This window comes from Thunnus thynnus, chromosome 2, assembly GCF_963924715.1.
Source record: "Thunnus thynnus chromosome 2, fThuThy2.1, whole genome shotgun sequence".
Taxonomy (NCBI): Eukaryota; Metazoa; Chordata; class Actinopteri; order Scombriformes; family Scombridae; genus Thunnus; species Thunnus thynnus.
The window spans coordinates 27,077,423-27,099,276 of NC_089518.1; the positions used below are offsets into that span (position 1 = coordinate 27,077,423).

General features: G+C 39.6%; 1 protein-coding gene across 3 annotated transcripts in view; it reads right to left on the bottom strand.

The window, feature by feature from the left end:
• LOC137199303 (dmX-like protein 1) overlaps positions 1-21,854 on the bottom strand; it is a 63,607-nt gene that overhangs the window by 30,966 nt on the left and 10,787 nt on the right. For all 3 annotated transcript variants that reach the window (XM_067613515.1, XM_067613523.1, XM_067613505.1), the window contains exons 4-24: positions 20,718-20,795; positions 20,083-20,161; positions 19,753-19,897; positions 19,318-19,384; positions 18,512-18,696; positions 16,507-16,711; positions 13,551-13,731; positions 12,819-12,995; positions 12,391-12,632; positions 10,706-11,423; positions 10,074-10,195; positions 9,488-9,577; positions 8,895-8,997; positions 8,647-8,766; positions 8,066-8,284; positions 6,212-7,482; positions 5,699-5,957; positions 4,654-4,787; positions 4,108-4,294; positions 3,860-3,970; positions 691-860 (exon numbers count right to left, since the gene is read on the bottom strand). In XM_067613515.1, the coding sequence (XP_067469616.1) occupies positions 691-860; positions 3,860-3,970; positions 4,108-4,294; positions 4,654-4,787; positions 5,699-5,957; positions 6,212-7,482; positions 8,066-8,284; positions 8,647-8,766; positions 8,895-8,997; positions 9,488-9,577; positions 10,074-10,195; positions 10,706-11,423; positions 12,391-12,632; positions 12,819-12,995; positions 13,551-13,731; positions 16,507-16,711; positions 18,512-18,696; positions 19,318-19,384; positions 19,753-19,897; positions 20,083-20,161; positions 20,718-20,795 (4,863 nt within the window). The remainder of the gene's footprint in view (positions 1-690; positions 861-3,859; positions 3,971-4,107; positions 4,295-4,653; positions 4,788-5,698; positions 5,958-6,211; positions 7,483-8,065; positions 8,285-8,646; positions 8,767-8,894; positions 8,998-9,487; positions 9,578-10,073; positions 10,196-10,705; positions 11,424-12,390; positions 12,633-12,818; positions 12,996-13,550; positions 13,732-16,506; positions 16,712-18,511; positions 18,697-19,317; positions 19,385-19,752; positions 19,898-20,082; positions 20,162-20,717; positions 20,796-21,854) is intronic.

Sequence of the window (21,854 nt, forward strand, 5' to 3'; positions counted from 1 at the left end):
ATAAACAAACAAATAAATAATAAAATGAAAATTGGTGCAGACTATGTATTGCTTAGTGTCCCTGGTTTGTTTCTTAGTATTTTTATGGGCATTTTATGCCTTTCGTAGAGAGACAACAGTGGAGAGATGAAAAGAAATGAAGGGGAAAAGAAATGGTGAATTATATGCAACAACGATGCTGCTGGATTTGAACCAGGGCTGTTGAGATTTAGTGTAAGTCCCTTAAACTACTGGGTATCCAGGGCGCCCTGCATCCCTTGGATGTTAAAAACGTCTACTGTCAACTGTGTCCAACCCATCTTCACTGCAGATACCATGATTAAACCTATGAGCCAAAAGCTATGATGTATGGTGCAAAGAATTTAGTGTCAAGTATGTAGAAGATTGCTTCATAAAAATGACCAGGCAGTTGAGTACCTCACAAATACATTTGATTAGATTAAACAAGGGTAAAGTGGAACAATATCTAACATGAATGCACAAATATTTAACAAAACTGCACAGAGGTATTGGACTTACTACTTTACATATACCTCCTCTTTCACAGACTTGTTACTGAGACACAATCTGAAAATTTGTCCGACAAATTAGACAACTTATTATAACTAAACTCTCCATGGTGTCACTGATTAAGATTTAAACACAGAGACCTAAACTGATGATATTTAACTACCTCATTAGCTGCCTCACCTTCTCAATACACCTGCGTAGCTTGTTGGTGCTGCGCAGCCACCAGCCCACCCCCATGGAGCGCAGCTCAGGCCAGGTGGGCTCTCCCTTCTGTAGGGCAGGCAGCATGTTGAGCAGCTCCTCTTCAGCTTCTGAGTGGAAAGCCCAGGCGTAATGACATGTTGACAGGCCTGTAGGGGGGGAAAAAGGAACACATGACATTTATTTTAACATGTACATACATTTAATATACATTTAACAAGAGAAGTTAACCATGACTTGAGTGAGTAAATGCAAGAGTAAAGGTTACATATATTCCCAGCATTGGCTTGCTTATTTCAGTACAGTATGGTGCAGCACAGTGTTGTACTGCTGACCACTGAGGAGTTCAATGGGAGCTGACATGGATTAATTGCCCTGTTCAAGGGTAACTTTACTGTGGTAGTTAAGGGTGATGAATAGAATGTCTTGTTCACATCTTTCACTGAGACTTTTAGAGTTAAGAATTTACAATTGAGACCATCAGTAATGTTCTTTATAGAGCTACTGTCCAAATACCAAGGTGGGTACAGGAGCTTTATCTGAAGAACACATTAAAGCCGCGTTTCGACCGCAGGATCTTTTCCCAGATACTAAGAACCTTTTGAGGAACTCAGTTCGTCTATTAGCATTTACACCAGAGGGACCAGGGTCTAAATTAAGTTCCAAGGAGATTGTTTTACCCCCTAAAAAGTCCCTGCTCGATGGGTAGTACTTTCCAAAAGTACAGGATCTTTGGGGGTGGGTTGAATGAAGAGAGGGAGCAGCAGTAGAGAGAACATAGCCCATGAATGAGAGAAATAAAATGTTATTTTCTGATTGTTTCATGGCAGTTATGCTCTAAAGCACAAATACATAACCATCAAACACTCAACAGATGTTATATTGTGGAGACAGACAGACTCTTGTTTCAGTTTCCTCCTCTGCATGTCTCCTTTTCATTCATTCATTACATCCAACTCATGCAGCAGTAAAAACAAAGAACAGATCTGTGTTGTTGTTTCTTCATGTGTTAACACTGCATCTCTAAATGCTGCCATCATTTTTAAATTCCTCATGGGTCTGATTTGCGTGATCTACCTGGTTCCTCAGATGCAATAGAAACGCAAACAGGACTGCACTACAGGGACTTTAAAGTTCTGAGTTTCGTCACTGGGATCAGTTCCTCTGGGTCCAAAGTACCTCGAACTTTTGGTGGAATCGTGGCTTAAGTGCCTTTTGGCCCAAGAACTATGTGTGTTCATTTTTAATTTAAACTTTCTGTTAATGTTAGATTAGAAAAGAGTCTCTTCATCAACCTGACATGACCCTGTATGTGGGAGGCTGTAGTCTTTGCAAGCCTGCTTGTGTCAACTTTGAAATGATCAAATGAAGAAGCACCTCAACCCCATCAAATTAATGTTGGTGCTGGTAGCCTTGAAGGAGAAGGACCACACTCACAGACTCGACTCAGTTTCGTCAACTTCTTCTTTATGCCTTCATCAGGGGCCAAACAGGAATATTGGGTTGAAAACCACTTTTTATACATTCTCAATCATCACACAAGGCATCCTATAGAGAAATTACATCATTCAGTAAACAAGCCATCATTTGTGTCACCTGTATTGTTACCTGTGTTTGTTTTACACATTATGGCACCATCTTGTGGTTAAATCAGAACAAACTAGAAAATGCAGTTCCTGGAGAAAATGTGTGTGATTGCTGAATGCTGAAAGATTTTGCCCTGCATTGCTGAAACTACTGAAAGCTTAAATGCATCACCCTGCTGAAATGAAGGTGAAATGTAAGAGTTGGAAGCTGACGTCCATTACCTAAAGAAGCTGGAAATGCTGAAATCTTAACTGAATTAGCTGAAAAGCTGAAATGAATTGTGTTGCTTTGCTGAAAATCCTGCGAGCCAATTTGTAATAGTGGCAGAGTTGGAAGCTGAAAATGCTGAAATCTTACTGAATTACCCGAAAAAGCTGGAAAGCATCGCATTGCTGGAAAAAAAAAACTGGATGCTGAAACATAATCGCCTACTGGCAGAACTGGAAGCTGAAGTGCAGTCCAAAAAAGAAAATCACATTGGAACCTAAAGAGCTGAGAACTTAATTGAGGAGGGGGAGGAGGAGGAGGAGAGAGAGGAGGAGGATGAGGAGGAGGATGAGGAGGAGGAAGATGAGGAGGAGGAAGTGAGAGGAGGAGGAGGAGGAAGAAGAGTAAGAGGAGGATTAGGGGGATGAGGAAGAGGAGCAGGAGTCACACTGCTTAAAGAGTGGTATCGTGTGAAAGAGCATAAATTTGTCTACATTTTTAATGTATAAATTGTGTATGGAGGTGAAATTTGTGAGACTTATAAGGGTTAAGGTGAGAAAGTAGAAGAACAGTTGAAGATTATAATGAACATAATGCTGAAATTTCTGTGCAATACACATAAACTCAAAAAACTGTGAGACAAAAGCATAAAACTGTATAAGATATCAAAGAGCTGAATAGAAGTATAATAGCTGAAAGTCTTGAAATTAAGTCTGTACCTGAAAGTATGCTGAAGTAGTTGAACCTTAGAGTGTGTTTGAAGGTGACTCTCATTCATTTTAATGTAAAAAATTGCTGAAAAAAGCTGATTATTTTAAATAGTATAAAAGGTAATAAAAAAAAGGCTAAATACAAGCAATAACGTCCTTAAAGAGCTGAACATTTTTGATATTTGAAGGGTTTTTACAGCTGAAAGGATTTGGAATAATAACAATAGTGAGAAGAACAATCAATTAATCAATCCAGCCAAAAGAATAGACAAAATCTAACTCTAGTATAATTTCCAACAAACTGTATCAAAGCTAAATAATAATAGTTAAACTTAGCTTGCAAGGAAAGTGTGTAATGTGTAAAGCAAACACAGGTAACAATACAGGTAACACAGATGATGGCTTGATTACTGAATGATGTAATTATTATATAGGATGCTTTGTGTGATGATTGAAAAGGTATAAAAAAAAAAGAAAAAAGTGGTTTTCAACCCAGTATTCCTGTTTGGCCCCTGATGAAGGTGTAAGCTGAAACATCGGGCTTTGATTCAGCACAATGCTGTTTGAACAAAGAAGATGCTGAAATAAGCAAGTCTGTGTGCGGACCTCCTCCTTCAACCGTGACAACCGCTGGTCCACTGTACCTTGCCGCAGCAGCTGTGCTCGGTGTGCCGGGGGAAGGGAGGTAGACAGGAAGGTATGTAGCCTCACAGCCAGCAAGAACTTCAGACCGCACTCATCCAGTGTCTCTCCACCTGGTTAGTGAATGACAGATAACACTTATTACATATGCATAAGTAAATAACCATTGTACACAACATTATTACAGGATATTGTGGAATGGTGCACTTATTTACTGCATTTCTATCTATTTGGATATCCCCTGTAGTACCTTTGCTCTTGCCCTGGCTGTCCTTGAGGTCTGTGCTGGTGGTAGCGATGGTGTCAGCCAGCGCCATGAGAGACATCTGCTCCATACGAGTTAAGCCTGGCAAACTGGAGTGGAGGAGATGGCTGGACAGAACCTGGGCATGTTCTGGACCAAAGTAGGTTGGACTGTACTGGGACAGGTCAATTACCTACAGACAGAAAACAAGACAGAGGACAGTCTGTACAATGAATTATACTGTGTTTCCAATTTAAAAGGCAACAAATAGTAGAGTGAGGCAGGAAATAATACACATGCTTTTCCAAATACTTTAACCTTTTGACAAAATCCAGACAATCTGCCAGCAAGAGGCAAGATTTTCAAAGAATTAGGCAGAAGCACTGTCACAGGCTGTGACTGGTCTGTCTGTTGAGACAACTTTATATATAAAATGAATCTTGACATGCACACTTATGCAAGTCTGAACTACAAAAAGAGCCTAAAATGTTGCTGTCAGCTCTTATTTTTATACATTCTCTTTCAACTTAGCGCAAGTCAACAGAAACTAACCTTGTTCCCAGTTTCTTCTTGATCATTGTCCAGAGGGTCCAAGTCCACCATGCTGGGTGTATGAAACAGCTCATCATAAGCATCTGTGTGACTGGAACCATGCCCACTATCTCCGCTCACACTGCCCACTTTATCTATACGAAAACACAAGACAGAACCGATATCACACAAGGCACGCATTTCATGAGAGACATCCCCTCCTGCTGGGGAGACAGCAGATTAAATTAAAATACCAAAGATAAGGAAATCATTTCTGCTTTCATACTTCTCACTTTGTATCCCCAGAGACACAATGAGACAAAAAAAACTAGAACACAAATGTGTGATGGATAAAAGTGGTCCTTTCTTTTATACTGTTAATACAGTCTTTCTCTTTGTACCGGCTGAAGAGCAGTGGAGGAGATTTCTGAGGTTTGTCTAACTTAATATTCTCTGACAAAGTTACAGCAATCGATTCAAATCCCTCTACAGTATCTACCACATTTAGTAAGTTGCTCTAGTTTAGCTTTGTTATCCACAAGCACAGTTGTTTAAGATATTTTATTATAGTCAAACATCTAAAGGATCCCTTCCATCTCAGTTTAAAGTCTTTTTAAAATTGTTTTTAAATTGTATTAATTGCTTTTTAAAATAATACATGTTTTGGCTCCTGCTTTAAGTTCAGAGCTGTTATCACCTACAGAGGCACAGTCTTAGATGAGCAGATGGAAACCTTTCTCAAGGCTAGATAAATTAAAATAATAATAATAATAATAATAATAATAATAATAATGACTCTGCAGCCATGGCACCTTGTGTAATATATTTTTTTCTGGTGTAATACATTCTTGTAGCCCTATGTCTAAAGTGAATTCACTTTAATTGACTTGCATTCAATGAATTAATTGTTCAATATTATGTCCACTTTTTAAGTTCAAATTATTATCAGTGAACATCATTTTTGCTTCCCTTTTTTTTTGTCATTTTCCCAGCACATTTCTTAATATATGTTATTCTAAGCACTTCGCTTTACTCAGCCTATGTCAAACGCTATTGAAATACACACCAGGCTTTGGTGATGTGTCCTCATCAGCTGCCAGAAGGGCGTACAGAGGCAGAGGAGGGATGGAGCTAATCTCTGTGTAGTCTGTGGTGGAGTTCTCTGCTTTGCTGAACATCTTCCGATCCCTGGCCGTGCTGCCTCCAGCGCTGATGGTTCGAGAACGTACACGTTTCTCTGGGTTGGTGGTGTTGTCTTTAAGAGCCACAATTTCTCCAGCAATGCATTTCACCAGGTGAGAGAGGATGGCTTTGGCACGGTGAACCTTAAGGGAGATTAATTGTGTAACACAGATATATCAAAGTTTTGTGAGGCACCCAAAACAACTCGTCAACTTACTCTCAAATTCATTTTTTTCAAATTAATGTTTCTGTCTCACTAACAACAAAGTTAAAACCTAAAAAATGAAATTATGTTAACTGACAAAGGTCAGGCTGACCAAGCTGTCCTGGAAATAAGAAATAACCAAAAAAAAAGGAAAGTATATGTAAATATAGACATCATTCAGTAGTTTCTTACCTTCCCCAAATCCATGAGCTCCAGTAACTGTACTGGGTGGTACTGGGGCAGGGTGGGATAGAGTTGGTGAGCTGCTTCGAATAGTCCAGAATCCTCCATCTCTACCGGCAGGTCATAAGCTGTTCTTTTCCCGCTGAGTTTCTGAGCCAAGCTCATCATTGATCTCGTAAGGGCCTTTTTGGGAGGTGCCAGTAAGGACATGGGAGCCCCTGGACTCAGGCCCTCCTCCTGGCTCTGTCTGACAGCGGAGACGATGGAGGAGACGCTGCTGCTGATGTCTGTATCTTGGACAATGGCAACATTGGGTTTGGGTGGTGCTGGGGGCTGCCACTGGGAGTAGACATGCATCTCACAGTCCATGCCTACTACCAAGATACCATCTCGTACCCAGGAGAGGGAGACTGGGATGGGTAAAGAGCCTTCGACAGAGGAGACCAGATCAACTGATCGAAGCAGGACAAGACGAGACAAGCTTTGGTCTCTACTGACATCAGATGACAGGCCGAGTTCTGGAGGTTTTCCAGAGAGACGGCCGTACATATAAATCTTTGTCCCAATACCAACAGTCAGAACATGTGATCCATCCTCTTGGGAGACCCAGTCCAAGTGAACCAGACTCTTACTAGTAGAACCAAGACAGTGCTCGTTAGGTATAGAGAAGTCCATGTTACTGCTTGGAATATTGGTATCCCCAGTTGTGCTATTGCTAATGCCGTAACTAGCTGTGGGATCTGTGCTGTCCAGGACTAACGTCTGCTCAAGAATCCACTGCGAACCACCGGTGGACTCACACTGGAAGATGCTAATGTGGACCAGTGGTTCTCTAGTATTTGCTGGGTAAGGGCTTGGAGGGACACTTGCGCTACGCTGTATAGTAAGGGTCGGAGTCAGGTGGGTGTTGGTGTTGTTGTTGTGCACATAAGGGGAGGAAGCCAGGGTAGGGGGAGAAGTCAGCAGTCCATGAGAGTTCAGATGAGGTGTCAGGTTAGGAGATGTGTTTGGTGTCTGCCTGTAGGCAACTGCAATCCGTCCAGTGTGACAGCAGCTGACCTCTATCGGGCGACCTTGCACATTTACTGCGCTGCAATTGGGAATCCCCTCTTCCACAAGTAGAGGCCACTCTTCCCACTGATACATCAACTTGTCCATACCCGAGTGCTCTGTTTCTGTGACATTACATCTCCAGAAGCGCACCTTTCCATCAGAACAGGAAGTAGCGAGGAGGTAAGGTACGCGGCCAGTTGGCAGAGAACATGACGCGCTGAGGTGACCTAGAAGGAGAGTTAACAACTCACTTTTAGGTGACATTCGTCACTGACATTCGTTTCATGGCTTAACAGTGACTACACTAAAAAGATTTGCACATCTACAACATGATTCTTTTTGTTCCAGGTGTTTTTATGAGATTCCTGAACTTAAACAGAGCTGGAAATTGTTATTCACTTTCCAATCTTGTGTAGCCACGATAAGACTGAAATCTTTTTACAAACATCCCTTTCGTTGTTAGCTTCTGTTTTTCATTCCTATCGTTCCACAAGTACCTTTTCTTTGGTCGATAGGACCCGTCTATACATTCCTGACAAGGTTATTTGAATCAATGTTTGCAATCATTTGTTCACTCAAAGATGATTTTGTACAAAATGAGGTGCCCATCGCAACCTACAATTTGCACCCTATTATTTGGTGGTGTCAGTAAATGCCTCGACAAGTGCATTTTATTGTTATCACACCTTTCATACAAAAACGCTCTGCGCCAGCCTGAGTGTGTGTCTCCTGCATCTCACAGCAAGGGTGAGTTCCTTGACTTATGTCATTTGTACAGTATGTATGTGTCCATTCCTTGCTGTTCCTCACCTGCTGAGGGTGTAACACTGATGGCCTCTACACCTGCTGGCAGAGCAATCTCCTGGCTGTAAAGCCTGTGTGTTGTGAGGCTGAGGCGACAGGCGCTCTGCAGATTGGAAGTGCAGGGTTTACTCTTCTGAGTTACTGAGGAACTGAACGTCTCAAAGTTAAATTGAGAGCTGTTCATCGAAGAAGCTGTGCTGGCATCCTTCTCTGGTGTAGTGTCCTCTGTGTATACATAAACAGGAAGGGATTATGAAGATTATGAGACAAAAGATTGATGTCATACACAATTTATGTCTACAACCATTCCAAAATCATTAGACAGGATAAAATAACACGCATTTCTGAACTTTAGAACAGATTTAATGCTCACTATTAGATGTTACGGGTTCGTTGGGAGGATTTTAGTACTTGTGATGCATGCAGATATTCTCAGGTATAAAACTAAAAAGTGTCCTTTAGGCTGACATTCAATTATTTGACTGGGGACTGAACGAATAAAAGTGCTCATCCTGAAGCAATTCATTGCAGCGGTGAAATTTTCCCTTCATCCCATGAACTTTAATTCTTTTGTTAAAAATACTCACCCATGGTGACAGGTCGAGCAGCAAGATGGAGATGCCACATGTGGAGGAGCGAGCGCCCTGTCGGGGTTAATTCGACCACCACGAGGAAAAAACGTGCTGAGAAGGTTGGCTCGCTAGAGGCTGTGAGGAAATACACACAGGGAATATTAATTCACTGCGCCACAATCAGTCTTTGAGGGAGGTGCAAGTGTTTGATATAAAAACCATATCTGTGTTAAAGAATAAGAAAAAGTAAATTTAGTCTGTACCAGTATGAGCAGAATCAGGAGTTTCCTGTGCGCTCTCTGTTCTCTCATTGCCGAGGATCAGATCCTCCTCAAAAACATGGAGGAGCTGCGTCTCCTTTCCCTGCTGTAGAGGACAACAGCAGCCATTATCATACTACATCAGATACAGACACTGAATAACAGGCTTCATCCACTGTGTAGCAAATAGACACAAGCTGTGTTAATGTTACATATACACACATACACATGCACACACACACACACACACATGCACACACATACACACACACACACACACACACATAAGTGCCTGAGGGGATGAGAGAAGCTTTGCTCTGCACCCGTTTTTGTTTTTTCATGGGTGACCTTTCGCTGCGACTCAAAAGTCTTCTGCAGAATGTTTCATGCTACAAACGGTCCACAATTCAACTGTGGCTTTTAAATATATTAAAGTTTATATATGTTTCATTTCAGGGGAGAAGGCTCTGTTAATATATTTTTCATCCAAGACCTTTACAGTGTCTTTGTACTGTTAGATATGCAAGCTCCTCAGGGACGAAGATATTTTCTTACTTAAATACTGTACATTCCTCTTCATCTTTATGTATACTTACAAAGTCAGTAATGGCATCCAGCTCTATAATACACCCTGGTTTTGCTGTGGATTGCTGACTGATGATGTTGAACACCTCACCGACATATTTCTAAAGAGAAACAAATAACAATTTCACATTATCTGAGCATATTTAAACAATAGTATTGTACAGTTAAAACATACAGTTGCTATGCCAAATACATTTTTAAAAATCAAAAAAACATGAATTGTCATATGAAGGTTTGTGATGATGACACAATGGTACTGAAATGACAATTGCTTTAAAAAAACAATAAGCTATCATATCCAATGAAGAAGAGTCTCTACTTGGAAAAATAAAAATTAATAGATCATGAAAATTAAATATCAACCATTGCCTCTTGTGGTACTCGACTGCTGTGCTAAGTGACATCATCATATTTCTCACGTTATTTAATCCTCCTATGACATTTTTCTTCAAGGGCTGACACTAATGAAGTAGCAAGACTGCACACTCCCAACATCTTATTACTTCACTGCCTCTGTAAAGGTCCAAGGGAAACAGGGATGTGTTTGTTATTGGTGTGCTTAAAACACAAATCATATAATGCTGGTTGTTAACTTACTGATATCTCAGGATTGGAGAGCTCACTTAGGAGTTTCTTGGCTTCGATAACAGCCTGATATAGCCTAAGGGAGTAGCCGTCACTTGCAACGAAGCAGGCGCTGGGAGAGTTACAGTACACACCTAATAAGAGAGGAAAGAGGAAGAAAATGTTTTAACAGCATCTGCCATTATGATACTTTTGTTTTTACAAATAAATATAAGAAGACAAAGTCACAGTATATAGTTAAGTACGATACATTAAACAAGCAAATCCTCCTCCTCTTATTAAACTATGTACTCTCCTCCAACAATTTAATTATTGGGATCTTGTTTGAAAATGTAAAGCCTTCGTGGATTTTATGGAGTTGAAAAAAAGAGTTGCTTTCAGATGAGTTGTTTGTTTATCTACAAATGAGGGCAAAAAGGAAAAAAAAAACTTTTCTAAAATTTACATTTATGGGATTTTCATGTCCCAAAGCTAGTCTCATTTGGCCATAGTTAGTTAAACAAGAAACAACAACTTTTACTTCATATTGCTGAACCTCAATAACAATAATGAAAAAGAAAGCTGTGCTCATTTAAGTGGTCAATTGTAAAAACAACAAAGAATGTAGTCCTCAGCAATTCTAAGCTATAAAACTATGTCCTTACCTAAACAGCTGCTGGGGATGAGTGTTGGCAGCCAGGCTACATTTGCAAATGCTGATGCATGAAGAGAATTGATTCGAGCCAACTCAGACACTCCGCCTGACAAAGACAGCGGACCCACAGGGTCCACTCTCCACAAAATCAGCTCACTGTAGATAGCATTGGGATCCTGGGAAATCATACCCAGGGACACTCGGCTGGGCCGTGACCCACGGGGCAGAGAAGTTGAATGAGAGAAACCAGAGGAGCAGGCCTCTGGAGGCGCCAGGATGTTGTCTGCCTCCGGTGTCCTCAAGGCGTTGTGATGTGAGGTGGTGAGGAGGAGAGGGAGTAAGGAATGACAGGCCAGATCATTGAGGTGGAAACGGTGACCACAGTACCGAGACTTGTGTGAGACGCTGAGCACTGTGGAGAAAGCAGAGTCCTCTGCAAAGCTGACCGCCCACTGGTTAAGAGAGCCATCGGCGTGTTTGGAGATCATAAGCACATTGGGGGTGAAAATGCTTAGTCGAAGACTACTGCTGGGTGCAGCTTTCCCTTGACCTCCATAGCTAATAAGAGCGGATTTGGTTTGAGGCAGTGTGCTCCCAGGCGGTCGCTGTCTGCCATGTTGGATAGCCAGATCTACATTCTTGTTGCAGGCATACATAACCACGCTGTGACTCAAGGAGATTGCATCACCTGTAGGAAACGCTACAGGAATACGGGACACAAACGACACCTGTGAGAGAAAGAGAACAGTTAAAAACGTTAACTTACAGTTAGTAATAAAAGGGGCTCAGCCAATAGAGTCATTCTGCTTCATCTTGAAATAAGCATACATTATGAAATAGATAAAATTCTTCATAGTAATGAAAGTCTATTTGTCAAAGCTGACCAAATGTTGTACCCATGTGTAAGTGCTAATGAAGCAGATGACTCTGAAAATGACAAAGTCATTTTCCAAATGAATTAACTAATAACAAAGGGGCACGAATTCTTCTATTCTCCATTCCAGGAAATTAATGACAACTGACTTTTTGAAATTAATGGTGTGACTAAGACAGTTATTGACACTTGAGGGAAACAACCTTCTTCATTTGTCTCTTCCCATATGTAAAGAAGAATAATATTCAACCATTCTCATGCACACATTCAGTTTTCTGTCTGCTAATAAAAGCAGCAAGGTTTAATCAACCTGAACTGAACTGTTGAGACAGACATATCATAAGGTTCTCATTATTTTACCACTAATAAAATGCATCAAGGGACTTCTGAATTTGATACTAAGTCACTCATAATTAGAATATAATTGTCTGAACGGTTGGATGAGAAGCCATTAGAAAAGGAAGTGGACCATCACAGCTGTCAAAATTATTCACAATCTTATTGAGATGATGAATTAATCCTATTCCCTGAGAAGCACTTCTCCAAATAGTGAATACAAACAAGTCACTTGAAAGAGTGACCAAATGAAAGGAGATGTTAGTTGATTAGTTTATAATGTTCCCATTCAACTATAAACAAAAAATAATTATTATTTGCTTCGTTATTGTTTTTCATCCTAACACTGGTACGCTTCTGTATTTCCTTATCAGTCTTTGTACACATGTAGAAGGTGAGCGATTAAATTTGTTGATTAAATCAACATAAATTACATTTTGTAATTTTTTAAAAACAAATTTAAACAACATCGACAGTGAATTTACCTGAGCTTGTCTGAACATGCCTGGCTGGTATTCATCCAACCAGTCCACATGCCAGACTAACAGGGAGCCGTCCATGGGATGGATGCTGAACAACATGTCTGCCCCTTTATTCCACTCCTCTAACAACACGTCCACCTGGTGCTCCACTGCTGCGAGAGGAAGCTCTGCAGCCTCAGGTCCTTGGGGGTCATTTGGCCTGCTACTATGATCGTCTTCATCGAAGTTATCCTCATTTTCAGGCTCTGGATGAGAATACAAACCAAAGTACTTACATGTAAATTCTGAAAAGGAGTATGCAGAATGCAATATGTACAAGTGTGACATTTATATTGGAAAGTTATTTTGACAGTGTTGTATCATATGTGATGTGTTCATATGCGCACACCTTCAAGTAGTGTTTGTGCTTGATCCAAATATATTTTCTGTACCTTCATGGGAGCATTCGCTCTGTTGCTCCAGGCTGCCTCGGAGCTGCTGCAGGAAGACTTCCATAGCTAAAGTGAAATGAAGCTCTTTGTTGTTGAGCCAGTGGACAGTAAAAGGGCCTCCAGGTTCCTCATCATCCACAGCACTCAGAGAGGAGATGGAGGGAAGCAGAGGAATGTCTGCAACAAAGAATTTAGGTAAACAATATAATAGACAATTAGAAAAAGGCGAAGAATAACAGAAATGGGGTATGCTAAAGCATACTTCAAGCATACAAATACAATCCTACAGCACTTCTCCGCCTGAAGGCTGAACAAATCTACAGGATTATGCCCTGATTCAGGTCAAATTAATCTGTCCCACAAAAACACAAATTACTCCTAGCAGTTCTCATTGAGCACAAATGTTCACTGGGATGTTAAAGAAACAACCTCAGGCAATTTACAAAATTTACAGCATATTTTACCATAAGAAATACAGAGGTGTAGCCCTCTGACCTGCAGCTGATTTTAATCAGGCAAAGCTAACTCTAACCATGAGGTCTCTATGGTTTAAGAATAACTACTGCCATACTGTGGGTGTTCTGCATTCTTTCCTTCTCTTTAAGAAGTACTTTTGACCATCTTGAGGCTTCAAATTCTTCACTAAATTTGGAGAATTTCTTTGGTGTTCCACAAAATGCTGGTAAAAAGGATCAACAGGATGTTACAGACAGAAATGTGTTTCAGTCTAACCTGTGGCAGGGTTGATGCTGGCAGCGATGTGGAAGTGGCAGAGAGCGTTGGCATGGGGCATGTTACTGCTGCTCTTCTTGTGGTTGTAGTGTCGGCTCTGATGGTGGGGCAGGCAGCCAGTCAAAGAGGGCAGCGGCACATCCCGATAAAAGGGGGAGTGCCATGATTCTTGAAAATTCAACTGCAGGGAAAAGATTAATTAAACAAGTTAGCTAATTAAACAATTTTAACATGCTGTTCTTACATGCCGCATAGCCTAATACCAAAAAAAAAAGATGACTTCTGTGGATAGAAATGTTTATTTTATGAATGTAGACTGCCTTGATTTTTATTAAAGTGTTTTTTTTTCTTAAAGCTTACAAACATATGAAGAAATTCCAGAGAGACTGAGTTCCTGCATGATTCTCCACAGAGATTTATATCTTCTTAGATAACTTGAAAAGTGTTTATAGGGTGGAGCAGGGAGGTGGTAGCTACAGCACTGCATTAGCCCTTTCAGACTGACAAAGTGACACAGGTTAAATCCACTTTGGGGAGTGAATAAACTTGTGTAAATCAACTGGGCTTCATGGCTCTCCTCCCAGCCTGAGTTTAGCTACTCAAGCTTTAGTGAACAGGTGTTTCTCTTAATAGGAATTACATTTAATGTTATTTACTTTTAAACATCATTATAGTGCCCTAATTGTCTAAAAAAGAGAAAGTAAGAGATAGACAGAGCATGGAAGAGTAAGTAAGCAAGAGAATTGTGATGAGAACTGAAACTAAAACTAAACTATATTTGTTACTTGGTTAATGTGATTCTGAGTAATTCTGTTGTTTCACAGTAACTTATAAGGAACTACAGGTCTAGATTTTAGTCTATGAATGGTCAAAAGAAGAGATTTATCTGTGACAGTAGTGTCAAGAATAGCTGTCCAGAAGAAGGAAATTCTTCAGCATTATGGCGATTAATTAACATAATAATGTGCTTGAATATCACAGACTACTCTTGTATGGAATGGATGAAATAAAAAGGGCTGCAGTATGACTGCAGTTTCTCTAAGTATTATTGAGATATGTGTCACACATTTGTCATATGCAAAGAGGTCATGTGTCAAACATTAACAAGAAATTAGTGTAAACTCACCATCTGATACAGTAGACAGCAGATACACACACACACTTTATTGGTTTTACATCCAAGTAGTAAAATTAGATTGTGGTGGAAAATCCCCTATCGCCACCTCCTTCAGAGATTCTCAGACGGCACTCTTATCAAGAAACTTTGGGCTTAATAAACTTCACTGATTTAGCTGATTTTGACATCTTGCATTGTTTATCCCACCCTGAGGCATCAAACCAAAATGGACTTTAAAATAGGGCTCTCTCCATATTGTCCATCCATTCAGTTTTAGAAGAAGTGAGTTACCTCAGACTAGAGATGCCATGGTGACAGAATTTCCCCACCAATTAATAAACGCGTGACAACACTGATGTTATTGAGATATTCGTTGATGACGCTCAATATCCGCAGAGCTCTTACTTTGATATTTAACATTAGATTTTTAGTTTAGATCTTCCCCTTACTTAAGAGTTAGCGCACGGGAGGGTTTCTGCTAAAAACAAGCACCGTGACCCAGGGAGACATGAGAGCAGCTGCTCACTAACAGCTACGTGTGTTTACAGCAGAGAGCAGGAGGGAAGACAGACGTCTCACTCCGCTGCTCTGTGCTGCGACTGCTGCTGCTGTAAACCGTCATGGAGCAGACACTTTCAGTTTATAATTGTAGTGTCCATCATCCGACTAAGTATCGATAACACGCTTATTATTTTACAAATTAAGAGTTTTTTATTTGAGAATGCTGATACACGAAAATGAACTAAATGGGATTTATTTCTTTAAAAAAAAGCAAAACGACCATATGGGTGGTGGCCAAGTAATGTAATCGGCGTACGCCCAAACAGCGTGTAAAACCGGTAACACTGACTACCGCGGCAAGCCTACCTCAGACTCAGATCGCCTGGATCATCCGGCAGTCTGTGATTTTTAATGAAACATCCCAAACGTGTACTCTTACAGGCTTTAATCAAGGCACAGTGGAGGAATTTGCCCTGAGTTCTGTAAGTCCCAGTGAGACTCATAACCATTTGAATGTCCATATTTAAATGGATGCAAGTATTGTGTTTGAGGCCTACTGTAGCTAAGCTGTCAGCAACAACCTAGGTCATTTAGAGCTGAAGACCATTATATGTATGAGTTAGCAGCAGCACAGAAAGGAGGCAGAAAGGAGGCCAGTATTCCTCACTGATGCTTTTAAGCCCTACAAAGCTTCAAAAACCATCTTCCAGCCTGATAGCCAATTAATTTTCCCTTTTAACTCCACTAAGCCTGTTTTTTCTATCTACTTTCTCCGTCTCCAAGTTTGCTCTTGTTTCCTTATCTCTACAGTACCGTAATGTGCTACACTAGCAATGGTGAAAGTATAGTAGCCTGGCTTCTACTTCGGGGCCTAACTGGACAAAGAAGATATCACAGCATTTGTGCCAATCATTTCCCTTACAAAAAAAATATGGAGATTCTTTATGCATTTTGTAACCAAAATAGAGGATATTCTCACTGTGATACAGCTATACAAATAATTGGCCCAAGCAAGCGCATTTAAATTTTTTGAGTGTTGTAAGAGGTCATCAAAATGTCTCAATCTGTGTGCCACACTTGTTGTCAAATTATGACAACGATATCGAAGGAGAAAGGAATGAAAGCTTGTCATTTGTACACCTACTAAACCATGTAGGTGTGTGTATCTGTGAAGGGGTACTAACATACTTATAGTTCCTATAGTATGTATTTTTTGAAGTTTCTATTTTGTGATATGATTTGGGTTCTTACTGGTCTTCTTGGGTAAATATATCTACATATTATTATAGTTAATTAGATACATTTACTTAAAGCAGGCACCACATTAGATTTGCTTACTTCTTGTGTTGTTCTCCCTTGAGTCTTCCCATTGCAGGTGTTTTTCCTAGAGGGGCCAGCACTTCTCAGTTTATCACTGTGTTGGCCACTGGTGTGGTTGTTATGGTGACCAGACAGGAGGCTGTCACCTGGCAACAGAGTCTCTGCCCAGAGGCGACACACGCTGTCCTTACAGCAGGTGAGCAGAACATTACACACTGAACCTCTGTCAGGAGAGATGAAGAAAAAGGGAGGGGGTGAAAAAGGAAGGAAACAGACAAAGGGTTAAAGCTGAAGTCCACTGTAGGGCGCCACACTTGTCAGTAACGATGTTAATCATCTAACGCTTATGGTACTATTCAACAGCAGGTCAAAGGAGAAACACCAGTGAAGAGATAAGTTGAACGGAAGGGCAAAAAGTAAAGGTTTACAAGTAAGGTAATAACACTGATGATAAAAAAATGATTGAATATAATCTTGTACATACTACTTAAAGCGGATGGGAACCCTAAGGGCCTTCAGAGAGGGCCAAACATATCAGCATTTTAAATGTAATGTCTTTTATTTAATAATTATTCTCTTCTAATTCTAATTTTAGCTTCATTTTCTAACAAGTCTGCTACAGACATAAAAGTATTACTATCCTTAAACTATGCAATTTTTGTTGTTGTTGTCTCCAGGCAGAGAAAAGGTTAGCTGGCTCACTCACTGGTTAGGACTTCAGAACCAGGCCAGATGGCCATAGTCCCCATAGATGTGTGTGTTTGTTTAGAAAGTGATGGGTGAATTAAGCAATCACATTTTGATTTATAGTAGGTGGGACCAAAAATTATACCCCTAGGCCTTCCCAAAGCCCAGAGCTATCTTGCTTGTAGCTTAGCTCACTATGCACGCTGTAGTTGTGTTTGTTATGTCTTAATTCAAGGCTCCCTTGTCATGTTGTTTGTTTGGTAATGCTTCTGTTACATCTTAAACTTTATTATGGGTTCATTAGGACCATTTTGTGTACACATCTAGAAATTGTTTTCAGTTAAATAGTGTAACGCTAACTCTGCTAGCTTTGCCATTTTTCCTATGGGATTTCCCATTGTATTAATATATTGTTAGCATCAGGTTAAGCAAGGATTAGTGTCCTGTCAGCCAGTCCACCTGAAAACCTATTTGCAAATAGTAATGCATTTACTGAAGTTCAAAGCAGCAGACCAAGTAAGTTTGGAGACAAATGTATTTTTTACTTTCACAGCACACATGACTGTTTGTAGTTTTGTTTGTTTGTTTGAGAGAGAGCTGCAAGCGGCAAACAGCTGTTTCTAGATGCCTCCCCTGCTAATTTTGACAGAGAATCGTTCATAAATTTGAAAAATATTTAGTGCTCTGCTAGTGCTATGTTCTTATGCCAGTGCTCTGATTAATAAATGTATTCTTTGATTTTGAAACAGTAGCTGTTGTTATTTAGCCTTTCTGAGGCTATCGCATGGTTAAATCAAATTTAAAAAAAGGCCTCCTAGCAATTTTTAACAGCCACTCAGTGACTTCATCCTGGCACTGGGCCTGAGAGAGACAAAGGCTATTTTGATATCCACTGATAAGAATAATATATATTCTGGGTGCCCAGTTTTATATTTTCAGCTATTATCTTATCTTTGTCTGGTGTTCATTTTGGAACCTTAAATGATCTCTGTGCTTTTTGTGACATGTTTACATTGTGTGTAGAGAAGACGCCTGAGGTTAAAATGATTGTTATGCCTATTCTTGTTTACTTTGCCTCAAGGCTAGTTAAACTGTTGCTTATCCCTCACAAAATCTTTTGTCCTGTTGCTGCTTTTTTGGTGTGGGTGTTTTGGGGACAGGACCTGTTCTTGGTAAACAGGTCCTGTCTAACCAGCAAAACAGGTCTTAAAAAAATAGGATACTGATTATTGTTTTAGCAATTATTCTGTAATCCTTCTTAAGGCTATGGTCTAGATGCTAGAGGGTAAACAATACTTCTTAACCTGTGTTATTCTTGTTGTTGCCTTGTTCATACCGTGGCATGTACTTGCTGGTCTTCCTCCAAGAGAAGCCGGTAACAGAGCGGGGATGGGCCAGGTAGACAAAGGAAAAGGCCAGCTCTCCCTGGACACTGACATTGCATTCTGGAGGTGTGTAAAGTCTGGAAACACTAGACTTCCACTTACTGGTGCTGTACCAAACCTTTACTAGGCAATCATCCTGAAGAGGAGAGACAAACAGGGATATATATAATTAATGCCAAGCAGTAGAAGTGTTCACCCAGGTTAAAGCCTTTGGGCTGTGATGCATGCAGATACAACAGCTCAGTTACATCAGAGTTTACAGAATTTGGCCTTGTCAACATGAATGGATAATGCAAACATTTTGACCAAATCAGATTTCATTAGAGTATGATGCACTAAAGGCTGACTTGTGCAGACTTGTGTAGGGCTGCAACTAACAATTATTTTCAATATAAATTAAGCGGATGATTATTTTCTCAATTTATCAATTCGCCTATAAAATGTCTGAAATTAGTGAAAAATGCCTGTTATAATTTCTTAGAGCCCAAGGCGATGTCTTCAAAAGTCTTGTTTTGTACAATCAACAGTCCAAAACCCAAACACATTCAGTGTACTATCATGTATAACACAGAAAAGCTTAAAATTTGCACATTTGAGTTGAAACTTGCAATTTTTTTTTTTTTTACATTTTTTTTCTTAAAAAAATGACTAAAATGACTCTCTGTGATTGACTAATAGATTAATCAACTAATTGTTGTAGCTCTAGACTTGTTTGCATCAAAACATACACAAACCTGGGAACTCTAAGCTAACCTACCTGTCCAGCAGTAGCAAAGAATTCCCCATCAGGAGAGAACTTCATTAAACTGACCGGAGAGGCCGTCCTACAGACAAACACAAAAAGTTACAGTGTTCTCAAAGCTCAGTAATATTTAATAAACAAAAGATACAGTAAATAACAGCAACTCCTTAAGACACATTTCAACACTGAAAATAAAATTAGAACAAAAAAGGAAGTAAGTAAGATGTATGTATCAAAAAGTAAAAGTGGTTTTACAAAAGCATTGTCTACATAATTGAAAATACTGTTGTAAATACAGTATATAAGATAAACAGGGGTTATCCCCTTTGAACAAATACAGAATTGTGGTTGAAATTTCCTGCCTGACAAAACGGAAAACAATACAATCACTGTCTTAAAGTCCAAGAGGAGCCAGCACCATGTGCATATTTTGTCCTTCTCAGTTCTTACTTGCTCTGCCAGATGCATCTCCATGAGGAATGAGAGTCTCTTGTGGTCAATTCTGTCTGCTTTTCTCCCTCTTCAGCTTCATCTTTCACTCCGTTAACATTAGACCACAACTGGAGGCTACTAGAGCCTGTTAAGAGAGTGCTACCTGGATATACAAAAAAACACATTCACTCTTTCAGGAGAGATACCACACATCTTGCATCATACTAATGATTTTCTACTGGACCTACAGTAGCACTCTTTGAAAAAATAATTTATAGTTAATGCTTTGAGGACATAAACATAATTGTTGATTTCTTGTGTTATGTTGTATACAGATATCCAAAGTACCTGTGGGGTGCCAGGCCAGGTTCCGTACCATGGACTGCAAAACAAACTGACCAGTCTTCTGCCATTGGCAGTTCAACTTCTGTGCACAAAAAAGACGACAATATTAAAAACAAAAGGCAATAATGTTAAAAAATAAGACACAATTTGAGAAAAAAACATTTACTTTTGTCCCTGATATTAAGAGTTACAAATGCATCACAAAAACCAACAGTGAAGCTGCTTCCATGTGAGCCACATGTGATCAGTAATACGAGGGAACTTCTGCAATAAAAGAGGTTCTGGGTTGTGTTCAGGATGAATAAAATCTTTCCATTCCTTGAGACTATTCTTTTGACCTCTCTATCCAAACACAGCTGTTCAACACTGAAAGAGCAAACCTAAGATTTCTGACTTGACTACAATACATGAATAAACAATGAATATATCAATGACTGAATGTGCACTTGCATTAGAAATATTCTTCCCTGTTGACTTTAAAAGTAGTCCTTTATTCTGTTTGGTTTAAAGTAACAATATTCTGCTTCACTTCAGATATCAAGAGACCTTAGCCAGGGAAAGAAAGGTCCCGTTTTTTAGGGTTGATCTGAGTGCATGCATGACCAGAGTGTGACTGAAAGAAAATTCAAGCTACTCACGGTCAACGATGTGTCTTTTTGATCTGGGTGCTGAACTGGCTCAAAAACACACACAATGCTTCCATAGGAAGCTGCAATCTGTCAGCAAGGGAAAGAAAAGACAACATCTCAGACATTTGGTTCTAAAACAGGATGAAAAGGTATCACTGAAAACATATTTTACACAACCATATACTATCTCACATACTGCATTCCAATTTCATTTCTAAACATAAAAAAATACTCAATTATCATTGTAGATCATTTATAAAGTAAACACATTCGAGACAACATTTCATTATAAAATAAACAACTGCATGTTGATGGAATAGAAACCACCTGTGTGTTGACAGAGCCTACTAATAGGCATATTTCTTGCAGAAAAGATCCCTGTTTTTCACCATTTAGGCAGTGAATAATGAGTGTACATCCTTATTCAAGAGTTCTTATTCAGGAAATGGGAGCTAACAAAAACAATCTATAGCTTACTATATAAACATGACATATCTCAACAGTAAATAAGAGTAGTCCCTGGACAACAATCCAAAAATACCTTGAGCCTATAACAACCCAGTGTTGAGTCAACATTTCCTCGTCTACCGCATGCACACCTCCCATTTCTGCATTTGTCAAGGCTACAAGCTCAAGAGCTTTCCATGGGAGCTACTGTCACAATGTTAAACAGACTGAATGGGAGAAATTTCTATGGCAGTGAACACAAATAACAAGCTTAATAAGGTCCAGGACTTAAATAATACAAGCTGTGTCTCTAATGGGGTAAATAATGTCGACTGTCAGAGAATGAATACCATGAAGAAGTGAGTCACACACATACACGTGTACATGTATAAATGGACACAAGCACACACATACAAGCCGTCACATGCATAATCACACAGTATCCTTCTAGACAGAAAATGGCTTGTGGCATTATGATACATCAGGGAAATGTATATTCTTTTTATAGAACATTATAGTTAAAACGCAGTAAAAGCACAAAACATTGCAGCACAAAAAGTAACACTTTTTATACAGTAAAAGAACAAACAAAAGACTATAGATCCTATCCAAGAAGTAATGTAATTAAGTAAATATACACCTAATCAGGGTGAAGCAAACAGCTGTTTTTTTCTTTTTTTCTCTCTATTGTTATGATCA